The sequence below is a fragment of the Colias eurytheme genome, chromosome 31, assembly GCF_061535395.1.
Source record: "Colias eurytheme isolate Ceu_HAF_F1 chromosome 31, ilColEury1 Martin Lab GWU primary, whole genome shotgun sequence".
NCBI lineage: Eukaryota > Metazoa > Arthropoda > Insecta > Lepidoptera > Pieridae > Colias > Colias eurytheme.
In genome coordinates this window covers 3,202,031-3,224,370 of record NC_143010.1, presented here as the reverse complement: position 1 = coordinate 3,224,370, position 22,340 = coordinate 3,202,031, and the positions used below count along the sequence as shown (strand labels likewise).

The following is a 22,340-nucleotide window of genomic DNA, read 5'->3' as shown; positions in this document are numbered from 1 at the left end:
ACAATAGATAGGTCTTTATCACTCAAATGTACAGTAACAATTTTAAAAATTGCATTAAATCTATTCATATGGGATGTCAAAAACATAAATCTAAAACATCATTAATTGAATATAGAGAAATATGTGTATTGTTGTTACTATACATTTATACTTTAGTCACATAGTCAAGTGCTATGGAATACTGAATTCTTGGGAAATCCATTGTTCAACTCATGAATTGCAAATCTAAGCTAAAGATAATTGAATAACTGTATAACATTACAAGCATTAAAGAATCAATAATCTATTGACAACTAAAAAAACGCTATAGGTACTCTAGGTACTCTACAGAAAACCTATTAAATAGTACGAATCGTGACTAAAAACTTATTACACGCAAAAACAATAGTAATTTATAAATACATACCGTATTACCGCTAAGCAGATAAAAATTGTGTTCGCGTATAGGAGCTATCCCGGTATAACTAGAGAGTAGCTCCGGGTGAACACCCCGTGAATTTACCTGTATTGAACGTTAGTCGTAATAAATTTCATGCCAGCCACAATTCTTGGAAATTCGACGTGCACACACACTAAGGCACACCGACGTCACACATGCATGGAATTTTAATTTTAGCTATGTCAACAACATTCAACCTTCTTTACCTGGTTCGGTGATGGATTTTTGACGATAATCACATGTTAGAACAACACTTATTAAGTCCGACACTCGTTTTTTTCAAGCAGTGGAAATACGAAATACAAAGCAACTTTAATCAGCGTAAAAAGGGTTAAATAAACGTCCCCGCCTTGCAAACGCGAATGGCTTGATAATTTATGACACTTGACAGTGACAGTATAATTGAATTGACATGACAGATATTAATACGTTCAAAAATTTGAATCAACAAGTATAACGCATTTCATTAAAGAAACGAATCTTAAATGGCGGCGCTTATCATTCCCTCTCGCTTACACACGGTCGTACGGCGTGCAAAAAAATAGGGAAAAGTAAAATCACTAAAATGTATTTGATTTTCCCTATAATAGTTTTTACCATAAATTTACATTGACAATTAAGTATTTGCGATACTAAATAATGTTTTATTGGAATTTGACAAAATATGTTCTTTGGGAAAACTTGTTCAGTTTTATGGGCTCATTACGTATTATGGGAATTTTATTGCATTCTGTATACGTACATACATATGATAATTCATATAAATACACAAATACCATAACAAAAAAGATTGTCAACAAACAATTTGAAATAATTAATAAAATAATTATCCATTTACGTTATTTTTATTTTCTTTTTTGCTGACCCTACCATACGTAGACAGAGAAACCCATATGTCAGTGTCAGCTTTGGCCGCCATTGAAGATAAGTTTCTTTATTGAAACGCGCTATAATAACAACATCACACTGCAGTCCATTGTGTATCGGTTCAAGTATTTAATTAGTTACTTAAGTTTATAACTAAAATAAGACGTAATCGTTTTAACTAAATGTACTTGCTGTATATAATGCATTACTACGTATTATAAAAATATAGGTCTATGAATTATCCCTTATCCTGTCCTGACACACTGGTGTTAATATTATATTAGTGTGATTCGCGCTCAATTCAATTCAGGTAATTAGTCTAAATATTATATTAGTACATATAAATATTTTTTCTCTTTATTATTATAATCTATATAATACGTATATGTACCGTTTCAACCTGTGGTTTCAACTATTGAACTAAAATTTAGTGCATAAACTCTTAAACAAGTCATAAAATTAAACTGAGGTAGGTTTTTTATTTAACAATATAGTTACATTTAAATTGTGAATTTAAATTTTAAGTAATATATTATATGTTAAAAATCACACACAGTTTAAAAATACTAGATCTGAAATTTAGCTACAATGAACGCATCATAGTTGTTATCTGTGGTGAACGTATCCAGTCTTGTTTCGAGAAATGGCGGGAGATATTTTGGCGGGATTGTGGCTTGTGAATTGTGTTACCTATCTGATTTGTGGCAAAGTGCTAAATCTTGTTTAGCAAAGTTTATGCCTTAGAAGAATACTTATAATAATTTCAGGGTAATTATATTAGTGTGCATACATTACTAAATAGTAGTATTAGGTTTCTGTCATATCACTAACGCACCAAACAAACATTGTTTAATTCTAAGGTTTAATTAATTTTAATTCTTTAACAGATATATGTTTTCACAATGAGTAAATTCAATTTGAGGAACAAGAAACGAGTAAGTTATTACGAACCGGATGAACCTGGCCCGGATGAATATATTTGTAAGTTGTGTGTGTTTTATGAAAACCTATGTACTTACCTAGTTAGTACCTAGTTACCCTAGTACCTAAATTTAGGTCGTTGTTGTACCTGTTGTACTGCATAAAATTGTATTTGTAAACCATATCGTGAAATTATTACAATGAAGTAGCTACTGGATTTTCTGTGTGATACATTATTATTGTCTTTTACGTAGTATACTCCCTACTTTTTCTGTGAATACGTGAATAATTCCTTATTGCGATTATAGCATCATCAATAACGTTGTTCTGGACTGCGGCACAGGTAGGTATTAAGTATTAATATAAAGTTTAATAAGTAGGTAGGTATATAATGTGTCTATTTCTACAAAATATTACAAAAAACAACGTTATTGCGGTAAGTATACCACAATTTACGATTTCATTGTTTGTAGCAATGATATTATATATAGAAAAACTAGCTTTCCGCCCGCGGCTTCGCCTGCGTTTTCAGAGAAAACTCCGCATAGTTCCCTTTCCCGTGGGATTTCCGGAATCCGGGATAAAACCTATCCTATCTCTCAAGTTGGATCGAACTGCACATGGTGTGCGAATTTTATTATAATCGGTTAATTGGTTTAGGAGTCCATTGAGGACAAACATTGTGACACGAGATTTATATATATTAAGACTAGCGGTCCGCCCCGGCATCGCCCGTGGTACATATGAAAAATAGATGTTGGCCGATTCTCAGACTTACCCGATATGCACAGAAAATTTCATGAGAATCGGTCCACCCGTTTCGGAGGAGTACCTATGCAGACTAACATTGTGACACGAGAATTTTATATATATGTTACGGCTAAAGGTAGGTGAGAACATAAACTTAAGATTAGCCGGCTAAACTTAGGTTTATTTTCGACGAGGTGTTAATGTTAGTTTGTTCTATCTTTAGCCGGCTAAACTTAAGTGTAACCGCAGGCCCGTGGCTAAAAATGTCGGGGTGGGTAGATTTGGTTACTATAATACATGTAAGGAACAGGGCGAGTGTTTTCTGGCACTTCGCCGGCTGCTGCCGCAGCACGCTCGCTGCGCTCGCTCGGCTCGTGCGGGTCTTAAGAGTTCTAACCTAACCTAACCTAGCCACCAGCTTTCTGCCCTGAGTCGGGGTGGGTAGATTTGGTTACTATAATACATGTAAGGAACAGGGCGAGTGTTTTCTGGCACTTCGCCGGCTGCTGCCGCAGCACGCTCGCTGCGCTCGCTCGGCTCGTGCGGGTCTTAAGAGTTCTAACCTAACCTAACCTAGCCACCAGCTTTCTGCCCTGAGTCGGGGTGGGTAGATTTGGTTACTATAATACATGTAAGGAACAGGGCGAGTGTTTTCTGGCACTTCGCCGGCTGCTGCCGCAGCACGCTCGCTGCGCTCGCTCGGCTCGTGCGGGTCTTAAGAGTTCTAACCTAACCTAACCTAGCCACCAGCTTTCTGCCCTGAGTCGGGGTGGGTAGATTTGGTTACTATAATACATGTAAGGAACAGGGCGAGTGTTTTCTGGCACTGTGCGGGCCCCTCAAGCCCTCCACCGGCCCGGCGCTAACCAAATCTACCCACCCCGACATTTTTAGCCACGGGCCTGCGGTTACACTTAAGTTTAGCCGGCTAAAGATAGAACAAACTAACATTAACACCTCGTCGAAAATAAACCTAAGTTTAGCCGGCTAATCTTAAGTTTATGTTCTCACCTACCTTTAGCCGTGACATATATATAAGATATCATTGGTTTGTAGATAGTATTTTAAAGATACAAGTCTCATTTCAATAACTGTCAATATTAAATTTTAAACGTTTATTCATTTTTTTCAAATGTAGATACCTATTTTGTTAAAACTACTTCTAACTCAATGATAGTAAAACCTATAAGTTAAAATCCTTTATCCTATGTAAAAAGGTTACTAGCACAACATACAATCTTCAAAAAAAATATTTTTCAAGATCGAGTCAAAATCCTCCATATCTTTCTTATATATAAAAATGAATCGCAAAATGTGTTGGTAAGCGCATAACTCGAGAACGGCTGAACCGATTTCGATAATTCTTTTTTTATTATATTCCTTGAAGTACGAGGATGGTTCTTATGTAGAGAAAACGTAAACATGTACCACGGGCGAAGCCGGGGCGGACCGCTAGTATATTATAAATGCGAAAGTTTGTGAGGATGGATGTGCATGTGTATTGTGTAATGTGTTTGTATGTATGTTTGATACTCTTTTACGCAAATACTACTGAACCGATTTAAATTAAATTTAGCACACATATAGAGGGTTACTTGGATTAATACATAGGATAGGTTTTATCCTGGAAATTCCGCGGAAACGGAAACTGTGCGGGTTTTTCTATGAAAATGCGGGTGAAGCCGCGGGCGTAAAGCTAGTCAAAAATAATTCGACAATAAATTACAGATTGTACGGATTGCGGCGACTATGTCTACGAGTATTGTTCAATTCACGGTCCTTTACTCGTCATACCGGACACAAAGGTAAAAAACAACTTATTTTATATTGTTTTATTATATCTATACTAATATTATAAAGCTGAAGAGTTTGTTTGTTTGCGCTAATCTCGGGAACTACTGGTCCGATTTGAAATATTCTTTCGGTGTTAGAAAGCCCATTTATCGAGGAAGGCTATAGGCTATATATTATCATCACGCTAAGACCAACAGGAACGGAGCAATGCGGGTGAAAACGCGGCCGCGCGGGTAGCAGCTAGTTGTTTTATAAAATTGTATTGTATTATAGTGTTAATAAAAACAATAATTTCCATATATTAGAAATAGAAAGCGTTTTATTTGCCACCATGTAACTCTTAGTAATATAAACACATCACAAAACAGAAAAAAAAAGATAGCAATGGTGGCAAAAAGGACTCCCCGTCAGCAAAGCAGCAACCATTAATTAAAATGTATTGCTGCACTGATTTTCAGAGGAGACCACGTGACTGTACAGATGCAATGATTAAGTATTAAATGATACATATAATTATGAAAGTGTGTTTATGTAGCATAGGTAGAGAAAAAATATAATGTGCACTTATTTTGCGAACAGTGGGAGAGTGTTAGATATTATATAAATACACAATAAAAATACCTTAAAATGATCAATGGCTCAAATATGTGGCGACGACGATATTATAGTGTAATTTTTATATTTTTACACTTACGTGATTAAATAGAGTCTTGCTTATCCTACTAATATTATAAATGCGAATGTTTGTGAGGATGGATGTATGTGTATTATATTGAATCATGAATGTATGTATGTTTGTTACTCTTTCACGCAAACACTACTGTACCGATTACAATGAAATTTAGTACACATATATAGGGTAACTTGGATAAACACGTCATACGTTCGTTTCCGGACATCCCACGGGAACGGGAACTATGCGGGTTTTTCTTTGAAAACGAGGGCGATGCCGCGGGCGGAAAGCTAGTAGGTACATGTAACTAATTTTAACGTAACGTAAAATATTTTGCACGATAACCATATATGTATTAAATTTTAATATTAATATTGCCTTAGGTTAATATCATATTATGTAATAAATACTATATCTGTCTTTTTCCTTCCATTCTTCCAAAATTTTAAGGTACCATCAAAAACGAATTTTCCCTCGTATGTTCCAAGGGCCGCTCTCACAATTCCAAATGTGTTTTTACATTTGGCCCCTTCTACCATACCCGGTAAGTATAAAAAATTTTAGTTAATATGCAAATAAAATTAAAATCAACATTGATTATTTTTTTATTTAATATGCAAATAAAATTAAAATCAATATTGATTCTTTTTTTATTTTTTTCCCGTTTCTGTACCTAGTTATAATGTATTTTTTATTAATAATTATTATTTTAAATTTTTTTTTTACTACTACAGTAGAATGCGCTTCCTATAAAACTCATATTATTTGTACGTACCCATATTTAAATTAAAATTAACGAATACAAAAAAAATGTGCATTAAGTAGGTACCATATTTACTAAATTCAACCTAATTGTAATTCTACTATAGGAATAATCTTTTTTTGTCTGTTCTCGTCCCGCCAATCTTTTTGTTTGTTTACCTTTTACCTTGGTTGCCTGGAAGAGATCACTATTATGTGATAAGGCCGCCAAAATAGTTGTACCTACCTACTCTGTTCTATCTGTATTTGTACAACTATTAAAGAGTTAAATAACTATTATTTTTTATAATATGTATTGTAAAGAGGAGCTATTCACACAATAATATTTTTGTACTAATTTAACAGTTTTATACTACAATATAGAAAAGGACATCCCAAGCCTTGGTAGTCCTATATTAGCCTATTTTAAAGCATTTTTACTGTAGTAGTAAAAATAATTTTTACCTTAGGGGCAGGCTTAGGTGTTTTTACAACACTCACTCTACCGAACAATGTGCAATTTGGACCATATAAGGGACTAATTACGCAGAATGCGAATTCCGACTATTGCTGGCAGGTAGGTGTAGATAAAAACCTATTCATTTTAAAAAAGTATTTCAAATTAATATTTTTTATTATTATAGCAATAATACTATGTACATAATTATAAATATATCGAAAAAATTAAAGAGTCACCTCTTCAAAGCGTCGGCTACGAAGACAAAAAGTGTTTTACTCTTAATTTTTTTTATATGATTATAAACTGCATATTATTACGTATTTGATTTATGTATACTTAAAATAGTTTTTTTTTGTTGTAAAATAAAACCATATTTATGTTGGCGATATTGAATTATTTTTTAATTAATTTAAAAGAGTTCAAAAGTGTATCATAATCTATACTAATACATATTATAAAGCTGAAGAGTTTGTTTGTTTGTTTGTTTATTTGTTTGAACGCACTAATCTCGGGAACTACTGATCCGATTTGAAAAATTCTTTCGGTGTTAGATAGCCCATTTATCGAGGAAGGTTATAGGCTATATTTCATCACGCTACGGGCAACAGGAGTGGAGCCACGGGGGTGAAACCGCGCGGAGCAGCTAGTTTATAAATTCTATTGATATTTTCAGCTTCTCAGAATTACTATAGATTTTTTTGAAATATTTGATGCATCAGAATAACACATAGGATAGGTTCAAAATATCCCTAGAATTTTTGATGTGTGTAATGTGTAGGTACATAATTAGTTAACAATACAAAAAACTGGTTAATAATAATAAATAGGTACTTAAGTATAAAAAAAAACTATAAAATAAAATTAAAATACAATTTCAGATTTACGATAAAAACAATAAACCAACTCACATGGTGGACGCATCAGACGCGAATAATTCAAATTGGATGCGTTATGTTAATTGTTCTAGATATTCGTACGAACAAAATCTCGTTGCTTATCAATATCAAGGACAGCTTTACTATAGGTAATAAACATACTTACTAAAAACCAATATGTACGTGTTAAAATTACTTTAATATATTTATTTACAATTCACAATACCAAAATCCAAATAATTTTTTTTTTCATGATATAGATGTTTCTTAATCAATATGTACTTTTAAATGTAATCTAAAGGATATAAAAAATTTTCAGAACAACCAAAATTATACCCCGATTTACTGAATTGATGGTATTTTATGGAAGCGAATTTGCAAACAGACTTGGTATAGATATAAGACTATATAATAAACCACCTAGATTCTACATTCACAACGAGGGTATGTTTAATATTTATTTGTGCATTTGTATAGTCAAATATAAACTTTTGCACGCCTCATATGCGAAGCGTTGAGGTGGGTACTACTGTCACTTCGCGCAAAACATCTGATTTTTCAAACTTAAAATGTCTTTATGTATCATAAATTTTTTTTTTTTTTTTTTATGTCAGAGCAAGCAAAGGGGCAGGTGGGCCACCTGATGGTAAGTGGTCACCACCGCCCATAAACACTTGCAACACTAGAAGTGTTGCAGGTGCTTTGCCGGCCTTTTATGGACAAATAAGCTCTTTTCTTGAAGGCCCCAATGTCGTAGTTGTTCGGAAACACCGCAGGTGGCAAATTGTTCCACAGTTTCACCGTACGCGGAAGGAAGTTGCGGGTGAAGCGGTATCATACATTGCACTTGTAAGATAATACATACACACACATATAAGGAAAAAACACTTTTTTTAACATTCATGATATTTTTGATGTCATTTTTGTTATTTAAACTAGTTAAAAAACAGTTTAAAAAAGTTCTGTCTTGGACGTCCGTGTGTCTGTAGGTATGTGCGGAGGATTTTCTTGTTAACACGATAGCGACCGAAATACTTTACTAATCGAGTCTTTTTTTTCTCTTACGCTTGAGTATGCTCAGGAATGGAACCCTTTCATTTTTCAGGGTCTGATTCGATGTGGTTTAATTGTTATTAAATAAACAAAAATAATAATTAATAAATAATTATTAAAAAAAAATTATGAGGCGTGCACTTTTGGATTTTCCAAATTATTTTATATATATATACAGGATGTCCCAAGAAGTATGGATATACTGAAGCCAGGAGGTAGTGGGCTAGTGGTCTATCCGAATCACTCTCATGTACCTATGTTATGCGATTTTTCGTATTTTCGGAGTTATGACTTCTGTACTGACTAAATTTTCACCTATTGCTGAGTACGTTGAGATATTTATTTTTGGTGACGTGACTTATTCCGGTAGATGCTTGATTTTTTTTGTGTACTAAATTAAAAAAAAACGTCATAACTCCGAAAATACGAAAAATCCTAAAAATCGCATAACATAAATGGGGGTGATTCGGATTAAGATTCGGATAGCCATACTTCTTGGGACACCCTGTATATCAACTTCTACTTATAATTTCGTTCACGTGAACTACACTAACCATAAAAACTGCCACACTTTTTGCTCTTTTAACGTTGGATTATATAAAAACAAGAAATATGTCATTTTTAGTTTCGATTTAACTTTGAAAAAAATGGTGAATCAATATTATGTTTTTAGAATTTTTATAATTATGTTGCATAAGACAGGATAAACCGATTGAATAAGTATCTAATATTTTAAATTCATAGAACACATTTTGCTTTCAGCTTCTCCTATAAAACCAATTACGAAATGTAACGATACATTTGCAAAAAATATAGACGATAAAAATGAAAAATACAAAGATAATGTTGATACAAATAATAATAATTTAACTTCTGACAAAGAAAGTGGATCAACTAAAAAAATGAAGCTTACGAAAGAAAAATCTACAAAAATTATAAACAAAGAAGTTATGCAAGTAAAAGAATCTAAACGCGAATTAAAAAGTAATAAAAATATGAAACGCAATGTAATTGACAAAAATAAGAAGTCCTCCTCTCTCAATACTGATAAAGATATTCATAATGTCTGTAAGAACGGAACAAAAGAAAATAATTCGAATCCATTTATTGATAAAACTGATATTATTAATTATAATAAATTCACCAAAAATAATTTAAATGAAATTCCTGCAATTAAGGCTATGGATATCAACAAAAATGAAGTTCTTAATAATAATTGTAAACTATGCAAGAAAACATTAAAAATTCAATGTAATAAAAATGAAAAGATTGTATGTAAAGATTGTATCAAAATTGTGTTAGAAAAAATTCAAAATGATTCCAAACATGAAACTCTAAATCAAGTTACTTGTACTATTTGTGATAAGGAATTTTCTTGTGGAAGCAAATTGGTTAAACATTTAAAAACACACACAGGTGAAAAGCCATTTTCTTGCGATATATGTTCGTATAAATGTAGTCTTAAAAGTAATTTAGTTATACATAAAAGAACACACACAGGTGAAAAGCCATTTTCTTGCAATATATGTTCGTATAAATGTAGTCTTAAAAGTCATTTAGTTATACATAAAAGAACACACACAGGTGAAAAGCCATTTTCTTGCGATATATGTTCTTATAAATGTAATCAAAAATCTGATTTAGTAATACATAAAAGAACACACACAGGAGAAAAGCCATTTTCTTGCGATATATGTTCGTATAAATGTAGTAAAAAAAGTAGTTTAGTTATACATAAAAGAACACACACAGGTGAAAAGCCATTTTTTTGTGATTTATGTTCTTATAAATCTCATCGAAAAGGTGATTTAGTTAAACATAAAAGAACACACACAGGTGAAAAGCCATTTTCTTGCGATATATGTTCGTATAAATGTAGTACAAAAAGTAGTTTAGTTATACATAAAAGAACACACACAGGAGAAAAGCCATTTTCTTGCGATATATGTTCGTATAAATGTAGTATAAAAAGTAATTTAGTTATACATAAAAGAACACACACAGGTGAAAAGCCATTTTCTTGCGATATATGTTCGTATAAATGTAATCATAATATTAGTTTAGTTAAACATTTAAAAACACACATGTGAAATGAAAAAAATTTTTTTTTTTTATAAAAAGTAGTTATGTTTATGAAGTTATATTCCTTAGAGTACTTTTACTACTGCATTTTGTATATTTTTTTACTAACCTGATTGTTTTAACTATATCTAATATTTTCTAATTTGATTTTCTTTCGTTAACTATAGATTTTTGTTGTTCCTTATTTTTCCTGACTTGATTTCATAATTTATTCTTAATTTTAATTAAAGCATTTAATTGTATAATGCAATTTCAATAAATATAATAAAATTGAAAAAATGTGTATCGTTTTTATTTTTCCTTTCCCGACTGTATATGGTATCTATATCCAAAACAGTCGCTTTTTCTGTCCCTATGTCCCTATGTATTATTAAATCTTTATAACTACGCAACGGATTTTGATGCGGGTTTTTTTTAAAGATAGATTGATTCAAGAGGAAGGTTGTAGTATATAATTTATTAAGTTTTAGACAAAGCGGGCGAAGCCTCGGGCGGTAAGCTAGTAATATATAAAAATGAAACCCGTTTTCCTTGGTCACGGCATCACGCGTGAACGGGTGGACCGATTTCGATAATTCTTTGTTTATAATATTCCTTGAAGTACGAGGATGGTTCTTATCAAAAGAAAACATAAACATATACCACGATCGAAGCTGGGGCGGACCGCTAGTATGTAATAAAAAAAACTATTAATAATAATGTCTTTATCTTTAAAATTACGCAAAGGATTTTGATGCTGTACTTTTTATTAGGTAGTGCTGCTAAAACTGCGGCTATTGGGGTTACCTCTTTTTATACGTCCCCAAGTAACATCTATACTAATACTAGCGGCCCGCCCCGGCTTCGCCCGTGGTACATATGAAAAATAGATGTTGGCCGATTCTCAGACTTACCCGATATGCACAGAAAATTTCATGAGAATCGGTCCACCCGTTTCGGAGTATGCAGACTAATATTGTGACACGAGAATTTTATATATAAGACTAGCGGTCCGCCCCGGCTTCGCCCGTGGTACATATGAAAAATAGATGTTGGCCGATTCTCAGACTTACCCGATATGCACAGAAAATTTCATGAGAATCGGTCCACCCGTTTCGGAGGAGTATGCAGACTAACATTGTGACACGAGAATTTTATATATAAGATTATAAAGTTTAAGAGTTTGTTTGAACGCGCTAATCTCGGGAACTACTGGTCCGATTTAAAAAATTATTTCGGTGTTAGATAGCCCATTCATCGAGGAAGGCTATAAGGCTATAATATAATATCATATCGCTACGACAAACAGGAGCGGAGTAGTAAAATAAAACAGTATGACCATCAAATATGTTTATTAAATCTATAAAATATATTCTCTTCTCGGTTTTATATCAACATGAAGTACTTGAGATACCGACAAATTTTTGCAGTGCAGCAGTCGAATGGTGAAGTATGGTTGCTCAGATGGTCCTGTAAATCACAAGCTTTATAAAATTTTCAATAATCTATTCTAACTATATATACATAATATATAAATTTATAGGTAATCAAAACTAAATAGGTAGGTACTAATAATCTATACTAATATTATAAAGCTGAAGAGTTTGTTTGTTTGAACACGCTAATCTCAGGAACTACTGGGTCCGATTTGATAAATTATTTTGGTGTTAGATATCCCATTTATCGAGGGAGACTATAGGCTACATAATATCATCACACTATAATATATGACCTATAGAGCGGAGCAATGCGGGTAAAACCGCGGGGCGCGCTGTGTGTGTGTTACTTGTGGACTGTGGTGTTACTCTTCTACGTCAATCTACTTATTATGTAGGTATTCTAAGATTTCGAGGACAATTAAAAAAAACCTTTTTTCATAGCTTTTCTATTTTCCTTTTTCCTCTGGTGATCTGACGCCGATCTGTGTAAATTTATTTTGGACAAATTGTCTCTGAAAACATTCCAAAATATGCGAATATTATTATCAAAATCTACAATTTTTTTCTCCATTAAAAGCGACAATCGAGTGGTTATTCAGAACGAATTTTGTTCGTAAATAGCAAAAAATCATGAAATTGAAAGCACTTAGTAGTTAGTACCTACTAGGGATAAAAGTTTAAAAATATTAAATGTCATTATGTCATAAGGGTGCACTCACACACATCAGTCACCGTCACGGCACGTCACCGGACAGGATTAAAAAAAAATATGTATCAATAGTTCTAGTATGACTCTGTTCCCACACGACAGTCGCCGGCACGAAATCTATCAGTGACGTCACCGGTCAGGCACGTCAAATAATCTTTCCATACATGTATCATACTTTTATCCCCACTCACCCGGTGCCGTCACGTCTCAGTTCAGTCAGCGTCGTGCTACCGTCAATAATTGCTACATGTTCTCTAGCGTAACACACGTCTAATCACTGACTAACCTGATGTATGTGTTCAATGATTCAGTCAAACCGGCGACGTGACTGACGGACAACATGACGGTGACTGGTGTTTGTGGATACGTACACGAACCGTCACCGATCAGTCATCGGTGACTTGACGGTGACTGATGTGTGTGAGTGCACCCTTAATCTTCTTCTTCTTCTTAGGGCCGATTTTTCAATCCTTGGTTAAAATTTATCCGTCTGATAAAGTAATACACGAACATATTATAAACTGTCAAATACGGACAATTAGAATACATTTTTGAAATGGTAGTTTAATACGTTATTCGATGAATAAGTTTTAACCAAGGATTGAAAAATCAGCCCTTATATATAAAAATGAATCGCAAAATGTGTTGGTAAGCGCATAACTCGAGAACGGCTGAACCGATTTCGATAATTCTTTTTTTATTATATTCCTTGAAGTACGAGGATGGTTCTTATGTAGAGAAAACGTAAATATTATGTACCACGGGCGAAGCCGGGGCGGACAGCTAGTTAAAAATATTATTGCCAATCAAACTGATACGCTAGAACTATCGGATCACAGATCACTATAAATAGTTAGGTACCTACTAAGTAGTTACCAAGCTAGTTACTACAAAGTACATTGACTAGTAGTCTATGATTAATACTTGGTTAATACCATAATACGTGATAATACCTAGTATAGTATTTAATCTGCCCCCCTAGACAAGTGGCTTTCTGTTAGCGTAGCGTTCAATAGAATAGACTACGAATGTATGAGATTGACGTAACCTGTAGATACGTTTATCTACAGCCTACGTCAATCTCATACATTCGTAGTCTATTCTATTGAACGCTACGCTAACAGAAAGCCACTTGACTAGGGGGGCTGAGGTTACTATGCTCCAACGCTCTATCATCAACACAGATTAAGTACCTACAAGTTACTACAAGGCCAGCTACGGCGAGTATGTTCTAGGTACCTACTTCTTCGATCACTTTTAAATAAAAATTAAAAAGGTAACGTGTTATATTTTGAAGTGAAACTTCTTTAAGCGCGTTGAGAATAAAATTTCAAGGTCGCAATTTTGATATAGCTTTGAATCTTGCCAAAGAAGTTTCACTTTTGACACGTGTGCTAGGCACCAACCACACTTATCGTTAGGGAATAGATACATATTATAAAAACTACTAAAAAAGGACGTTTAAAAGGGAGAAAGGATTCTTACTTATTAGAACTTTTTTGTCGAAAAATGCCATATTTCAAATGCGGCGCGTAGGGATCACACCCTGATGTTGGATGTGCTTTCACCCATTTGTTTTTTTCACTGAAATGTAATAAAACAAAATATATTGCTTAATGTAACCACACTTGTTTTAATCAAATATCTTATCATATCCTACTATCCCTACTAATATTATAAATGCAGCGAAAGTAACTCTGTCTGTCTGTCTGTTACGCTTCCCCGCTTAAATCTCTCTACCGATTTTGATGAAATTTGGCACAGACTACCTTTAGACCCTGAGAAAGAACATAGGCTAACTTTTATCAAAACACCACGCGGGCGGAAGCTAAGTAGGTAATAGGTATTATAAATGCGAAATTTGTGAAGATGGATGTGTATGTTTGTTACTCTTTCACGCAAATACTACTGAACCGATAACAATGAAATTTACCATACATATAGAGGGTAACTTGGATTAACACATAGAATAGGTTTTATCCCGAAAAACGCTACTTCGCGGGTTTTTCTTTAAAAACGCGGGGGATGCCGCGGGCGGAATGTTAGTCCTTTTTATATACTAAAATACGAAAGTATTAAAGTAGGTACACTCACGTACTCACTCAAGAATAGCTGACGGATATATTTCGACCAAGATGGTTGTAGTATCCTAGTTACTAATATTATAAATGCGAAAGTTTGTGAGGAAGTATGGATGTTTGTTAATCTTTTAGAATAAGACATAGACTACATTTTATCCCGGAAATCCCACAGGAACGGGAACTATGTGGGTTTATCTTCTAAACGCGGACGAAGCAGCGGGCGGAAAATATGTTTAGTTATGTATAATATGTAGGTATATATAGAGAAGTAAAATATGGTGAACATAGTTAATCTTCTATAATATAAAAATGAATCACAAAATGTGTTGGTAAGCGCATAACTCGAGAACGGCTGAACCGATTTCAATAATTCTTTTTTTATTATATTCCTTGAAGTACGAGGATGGTTCTTATGGAGTGAAAACGTAAACATGTACCACGGACGAAGCCGGGGCGGACCGCTAGTAAGAAATAAATATCTACTTACTTATTTTCAAGAGAAGGAACTGCTTTTTTAGTTTTCATTAAACGACGGTCGTATGCTTCATCAAAGGACCATGAATAAGGGGCAGGGTATCTCATTTGACTAGAAAAATAAGAAAATATTGTAATCACTAACTACATAGTAAAAAACGAAGTCGCTTTCTGCTGTCCCTATAATATCATTATGCTTAAAACTACGCAACGGATTTTGATGCGGTTTTTTTAATAGATAGAGTGGTTTTCGAGGAAGGGGTAAGTATAATCTTCTTATATATAAAAATGAATCGCAAAATGTGTTGGTAAGCGCATAACTCGAGAACGGCTGAACCGATTTCGATAATTCTTTTTTTATTATATTCCTTGAAGTACGAGGATGGTTTTTATGTAGAGAAAACGTAAATATGTACCACGGGCGAAGCCGGGGCGGACCGCTAGTTAATAATATAATTAGCGGGCGTAGTCGGAAAGCTTGTTCATTATAAATGTCAAAGTTTGTACTTAGGTGTTTCTTCTTCACGCAAAAACTGCTGAACTGATTTTCACAAAATTTTGCACACACAGTTTATATTATTTAATATACTATAATAAGATACCCTCATCTTGGATTACATGTTAATACAAATTACATAGGATACCTAGTTTTTATCCGGAAATCCCACGGAACAGGAAGGGCTGGTTTTCCTTTGACTACGCGGGCGAAGCTGCGGCCTTTTAATAGATTAGTAGTCCTACTAGTACCAATCTATACTAATATTATAAAGCTGAAGAGTTTGTTTGTTTGTTTGAACTCGCTAATCTCGGGAACGGGGAAGGTCCGATTTGAAAAATTTTTTCGGTGTTAGATAGCCCATTCATCGAGGAAGGCTATAGGCTATATATCATATCGCTAAGACAACAGGAGCGGTGCACTGCGAGTAAAACCGCAGAGCACAGCTAGTAATATTATAAATGCGAAGGTGTGTTATGATAACTGGATGTATGTTTGTTGCTCTTTCATTAAAAACTAACCAACCGCTTTGAATGAAAGTTTAGGTACTATAGGTAATTTAAGTTATGCATGAGAAAAAACATGAGCTGTAGAAATACATGATTTTACAGACATTTATATATTAATGTGATATTAACAAAGATATATGTACTCACATAGTCCTTGGTTTTCTTGATTTTCTTTCCATTTTTTTTAATTTTAGTTACGATTTTTTTGGAAAATATTTTTTTGAACTATTGGATCATTTTTGACGTTATTGTTTCTATGTTTTTTCTATGACATTATAGATTAGTTCTTTTAAAAAGTTTTGATCAAGGTTTTAACTTTTAATACTTACCATCTCTTTCTACCTCGATCTATAATCTACCTCTATAGGTATGACCTTTATACGGCATACTACCCGAATATAAATCTTATTTATAGAAATACTAGCGGTCCGCAATAAAAGGTAGCCTATGTTCTTTCTCAGGGTCTAGAGATTGTCTGTGCCAAATTTCATCAAAATCGGTTGAGAGGTTTAAGCGGGAAAGCGTAATAGACAGACAGACAGAGTTTCGCAGTAGGGATCACAGAAGAAGTGAATATCTTGACCACTTTTTTATGATGCAGATGCACATCGCCTTGTTATTTAGATTTCTATGTGCACATCCCTGGTGAGTGGTGCGCCGTGTGCGGGACAGCCCCAATGTAATCATGCGCTGTATAGCGAGTCGGCTCGACTGCTTGCATGTAAACCACTGCTGCAAACTGACTGATTCATTGATAGTATTGTAGCGGTGGTGTGCATTCCTAGCAGTCATAATAAATTGTATTATTTTTACTAACATATTTTTTAAGTTATTAATAATTGTTACGTAACAAAATGAGTCCTGGTTACTTGAATAAATGAATGAATTATTATTATTATTGTTTTATTGTCATTTTCATTATACTTAAAATGTATATCTATATTACTTCTGTATATCTATATTACTTAAACTGTAGAATCAACATATCAATTTTCCAAAAACATATAACCCTGAACGTTTCAAAGCGAGAGTGAATAGGTTTCTCTCAAACAGGCATATGCCTTCTTGATCACTACATAGTATAAACCTTCACTTTCTCTATCCCTATGACCTATGTATGCTTACCTAAATCTTTAGAACTATCCAAGGAATTTTGATGCGGTTTTTTTTAATAGATAGTGCTTAAAGAGGAAGGTTTTAGTATATATGTAATTTATTGGGCGAAGCCGCGGGCGGAAAGCTAGTCTATTATGAAAAAAAACACCCCTTAGGTTCTAATAAATTACTAACGTATTACTTACATACTTTGGGAATCTATGGCACATCATCAACTATTTCCATTTAAGCGAGAACTTTTTAAATTATTTTACATCTATACTAATATTATAAAGCTGAAGAGTTTGTTTGTTTGTTTAAACGCGCTAATCTCGGGACCTACTGGTCCGATTTAAAAAAATATTTCGGTGTTAGAAAGCTCATTTATCGAGGAAGGTTATAGGCTATATATCATCACGCTACGACCAACAGGAGCGGAGTCACGGGGGTGAAACCGCGGGGAGCAGCTAGTATTAAATATAGCTTATCGATAAAATACTTATGTAAAGTAAAAACTAGGGAATTGGGTTTATTATTTATAAATAAAAAACACTTCTAATTACTATATATTTAATTGCAATAATCAAATTAATAAATATACAAAATTATAAATAGTAATCTATTACACTCATTTTCTATATTACCTAATTATAATTTAAAACCAACAATATTATAAGTAAAAAGGTGACCAACTAAACATTCTTGGTATTACCACAAAACAATTTAGGGCCGATTTTTCAATGCTTGGATAAAACTTATCCATCCAATAAAGTATTACACGATAATATTAAAATGTCACGTAAACTGTCAAATACGGACAATTAGAATATGTTTTTAAAATGATAGTTTTATACATTATTCGACGAATAAGTTTTAACCATGGATTGAAAAATCAGCCCTTAAACACAGTCTAACTTTAAACCAGGGATCTGTCACTTTAATAGTTGTCTATGTGAAATACGACAAAACCAGATTAAAGAGAAACCGCGCTTAATGTTAAACCCTGTCTAAAGTTTTTTGTGGTAAGACAGTCGATCTTCAAAAACACAATGAAATAAATAAATAAATAAACACACTAACGCACACACGATTAGACGTCAAAGTGAGATGGCATGATTCAACTATCGCGAGCGAAAGAGACGGTAAATACTGGCTAATTGGCCACATTATGACGTGCCTATCCTTTCTACTTATAATATCATTGTTTAAAATTAAGCCATTCTATTATGTAAAAATATTTAAATGAAGATTGCACTCCAAATTATCTATGTTAACAAATTATTTTATTATCATTGAGTTACTATGTACTACGTACTAGAGAGGACATCGCTACTACACTATTAATTGTAACACGAGTTAGAGTCAATCGTCTCAAAACATTTTTTTTGTTACATTGATTAGTTTTAATTTATAAGGAATAAGAGGAGGAATATCTACAAAGTGTATGACTCACTAGCCGCCCCGCGCCGCCATCAGATTTTGTTCGTGGTGTCCTCTCTATACGTAGTAATAATACCTCAATGTTTATTATAACATAGTTTAAATCTAAACATGTACGCGAGAACCAAATTAGATTTAATATTTTTTTACATTGGAATTAAAAGTATAGACAAATAAATATTAAAAAATACTCATATTTTCTTCTTAATAAATAATAATAATAGCAATTCATATTCCAATTGGAAAATAATAATACCGACATACATCATTGCCGATATACGGGGTGTCCCACCGTTTGTATGCATCAATGGAGGTTATAGTTTTGCACACGCTGTACGTAAAAAATTCTTATAAAATTCCAGATGCATTTTTATTCAAATAGATGAATTCTTAAAACTCTATGTGTACACCCATAACAAGCAACCCGCCCAACTTTGCCACTAGCACGTGAGCTATCGTTTAAGATTATGTTTTTTTAGACAAAATGCTCACATTAGCGAAGCGGTATATGCCGGCTGCGCGAAGCTAGAGAAGAAAACATGATTTTTAAGGATTTTTTAAAAAAATTTGCCAAATTTTGGCAAATTTTTTTTGGCATAATTTTGTTGTTTATGTATTTTTTACTTGATCAGTGTGTGCAAGTCTACAAGAACCTTCGCTCTTAGTATAGTGGGACACCCTGTATATCATTGGTGGATTATGTATCAATCTATTTGTAAGCGGAATGTTGGAATTTCCGCGCAAATTATAACAATTCCGATCGGAAAAAAATTTACTATTGTGTTTCATTTGATATTTTAAAAATAATTAAAACTGCAATCTTCTTATATATAAAAATGAATCGCAAAATGTGTTGGTAAGCGCATAACTCGAGAACGGCTGAATCGATTTCGATAATTCTTTTTTTATTATATTCCTTGAAGTACGAGGATGGTTCTTATGTAGAGAAAACGTAAACATGTACCACGGGCGAAGCCGGGGCGGACTGCTAGTACCTTAATATAAATAATCAGGAAAGCTACCTAATAATACAACAGACAGACTACGAAATAAATAAAAATGTACATTTCTAATAAAAATCATTTTTTATACTACTTTAAACATTTAAAACTAAAGAAATCCTTATAAATACAACACAAATTATCCTATACAAATATAAATTATTAAATATTATACACACATTATTATAAATATTAAAATTAAAATTTAATACTGTACATATTTTTTAAGCTATTGCATAGCTTTCATCTCAGACTGAGCGCGGTGACCGAATATAAAAATTCCGTAACGAGAAAACCTAACGCCCCCCACTCCAGTGGGCACAGGGATGCGATGCTATGCAATAGCGCAAGCGCGGCAGTCGAGAGTGACACACGTATTTTTTATTTATTAATCTTAATACTATTATAAAGGCGAAAGTTTGTATAGATGTTTGTTACTCTTTCACGTAAAAACTACTGAACCGATTACAATGAAATTTAGCACACATATAGAGGGTAACTTGGATTAACACATAGGATAGGTTTTATCCCGGAAATCCCACGGGAACGGGAACTATGCGGGTTTTCCTTTGAAAACGCGGGCGAAGCCGTGGGCGGAAATCTAGTATCTAAATATATCGAATAGGCAAATTATTTAAATAACATCTATACTAATATTATAAAGCTGAAGAGTTTGTTTGTTTGTTTGAACGCGCTAATCTCGGGAACTACTGGTCCGATTTGAAAAAAGCTTTCGGTGTTAGATAGCCCATTTATCGAGGAAGGCTATAGGCTATATATCATTACGCTACGACCAACAGGAGTGGAGCCACGGGGGTGAAACCGCGCGGAGCAGCTAGTTAAATATATTCAGATCAATAATTTTTTTTACAAAAAACTAAGGCCGCCTATCCATCTGCAAGAAAATTTCCGCAAGAAATGTCCGACAGTCTGTCTGACAGCAGCTTGCAAGTCTAATTCCGCGTTTCCACCTGCAAGTAGACTTGCAAGCTGCTGTCAGACAGACTGTCGGACATTTCTTGCGCAAGTTTTCTTGCAGATGGAAAGGCAGCCTAAAAACCGCTTTAAAATTGTCAGAACTTAAAGAAATTTAAATACAAAAAGAATTATCAAAATCGGTTCATCCAGTACAAAGTTCTGCGGTAACAAAGCCAAAAAAAATACAATTGAATTGAGGATCTACACCTTTTTTTCAAATCGGTTAAAAATGCATAAATTAAAAAAATATAGAAAACAGTGAAATTATTTTTCAAATCGGACCCTTAGTTCCTGAGATTAGCTCGTTCAAACAAACAAATTCTTCAGCCATATAACATTAGTATAGATTTTGAATAAATATATGGAAAATAATATTATTTGACGTCATATAATTAATCTTTAAAATAACGAAACAAATTTCTACCTAATATAATATTAGTAATCTTCTTCTTCTTCTTCTTCTTCTTATATATAAAAATGAATCGCAAAATGTGTTGGTAAGCGCATAACTCGAGAACGGCTGAACCGATTTCGATAATTCTTTTTTTATTATATTCCTTGAAGTACGAGGATGGTTCATAAGTAGAGAAAACGTAAACATGTACCACGGGCGAAGCCGGGGCGGACCGCTAGTAGTTGCTATTATACATATAATAATTAATAATTATTTAATAATAATGCTGAAGCAGACATACATTTAAACATTTACTAAAAAAATATACATAGATTACTTTTATCATTTAACTAACTTACCTATTCTCAGATCTACTTAACACAGAAAACTTCGTCAAAATCGGTCAAGCCGTTTCTGAGAATTATATTTACAAAAAAATACATTATTTCATTTCATTTTTTATGTTTTATTACTCTATTAAATGAAAGTCAAATCGAGAAATGGCTATTGACTGGTTATCATTCAGGCAGTTAATTAATCAGTGCCGTTTAATAAAGAGCCTAGGCACTTAATAAAGTGACTGATCAAATTGTGACATATACAGAAATAGATGTAGTTTAATGGTGGATAAAAGAATTTGATAAAATAGATACATTTGATAATTTTTTAACATTTGAAGTGAAACTTCTTTAGGCACGTTGAGAGTAAAATTTCAAGGTCGTGTCATGGCAATACCGTCACGTCATGGAGTAAGGCGACGATTTTGATATCTTTGAATCAAAGAAGTTTCACTTCTGACACGTGTTCTCGGCACACACGCTCTCTTTTTTGTATTCCACATAGAACATAAAACTAACAATCAATTTTAATACTAAAAGAGGCTTAAAAACAATTTAAAAACAGTTTTTTTTTTCTTAAATAATTATTTAATTTTAATTCACTAAATATAAGTATGTGAAATGAGATTTTTGACGCTCTTTACGGTAAAAACGATTGGATCGTTTTCGATGCACATAAACTATAGCTTAATTTTTTATACACCTTATCTAATTTCGAATAGGTAATAAGAATTGGTATCAACGTGCTCTAA

The 22,340-nt window shown here is 33.3% G+C and overlaps 3 protein-coding genes across 9 annotated transcripts in view; 1 reads left to right on the top strand and 2 right to left on the bottom strand.

Annotated features, from left to right (window-relative positions):
• Stat92E (Signal transducer and transcription activator Stat92E) overlaps nucleotides 1-810 on the bottom strand; it is a 45,333-nt gene extending 44,523 nt beyond the window's left edge. For 6 of the 7 annotated variants that reach the window (XM_090118867.1, XM_090118864.1, XM_090118868.1 and 3 more), the window contains exons 1-2: nucleotides 646-810; nucleotides 407-502 (exon numbers count right to left, since the gene is read on the bottom strand). The gene's annotated coding sequence lies outside the window, so the exon portion shown is untranslated. The remainder of the gene's footprint in view (nucleotides 1-406; nucleotides 503-645) is intronic. The other variant, XM_090118865.1, reaches the window with a different exon arrangement.
• A 1,171-nt stretch (nucleotides 811-1,981) lies between these two features.
• LOC149895482 (uncharacterized) lies at nucleotides 1,982-10,663 on the top strand. Its single transcript, XM_090118780.1, has 6 exons — nucleotides 1,982-2,074; nucleotides 2,194-2,287; nucleotides 4,706-4,782; nucleotides 5,895-5,988; nucleotides 9,990-10,325; nucleotides 10,494-10,663. The coding sequence occupies exons 2-6, from the start codon at nucleotides 2,209-2,211 to the stop codon at nucleotides 10,661-10,663; spliced, it is 756 nt and encodes a 251-aa protein (XP_089974906.1). The 5' UTR covers nucleotides 1,982-2,074; nucleotides 2,194-2,208.
• Nucleotides 10,664-11,994: 1,331 nt separating this feature from the next.
• LOC149895481 (uncharacterized) lies at nucleotides 11,995-16,521 on the bottom strand. Its single transcript, XM_090118779.1, has 5 exons — nucleotides 16,490-16,521; nucleotides 15,351-15,449; nucleotides 14,268-14,366; nucleotides 12,503-12,585; nucleotides 11,995-12,104 (listed from the first exon to the last, which is right to left on the bottom strand). Exons 1-5 carry the CDS (start codon nucleotides 16,519-16,521, stop codon nucleotides 11,995-11,997), a joined length of 423 nt encoding a protein of 140 aa, XP_089974905.1.
• Nucleotides 16,522-22,340: the final 5,819 nt, after the last annotated feature.

Coding starts and splice junctions, on each gene's coding strand:
- LOC149895482 (XM_090118780.1), top strand. CDS start 2,209: ATGAGTAAATTCAATTTGAGGAACAAGAAACGAGTAAGTTATTACGAA. Junction 4,783..5,894: donor TCGTCATACCGGACACAAAG/GTAAAAAACAAC, acceptor CAAAATTTTAAG/GTACCATCAAAAACGAATTT. Junction 10,326..10,493: donor ACATAAAAGAACACACACAG/GTGAAAAGCCAT, acceptor GAACACACACAG/GAGAAAAGCCATTTTCTTGC.
- LOC149895481 (XM_090118779.1), bottom strand. CDS start 16,521: ATGGAAAGAAAATCAAGAAAACCAAGGACTAT. Junction 12,586..14,267: donor CGACAAAAAAGTTCTAATAA/GTAAGAATCCTT, acceptor GAATGTTTTCAG/AGACAATTTGTCCAAAATAA. Junction 12,105..12,502: donor TAGAAAAGCTATGAAAAAAG/GTTTTTTTTAAT, acceptor TGTGATTTACAG/GACCATCTGAGCAACCATAC.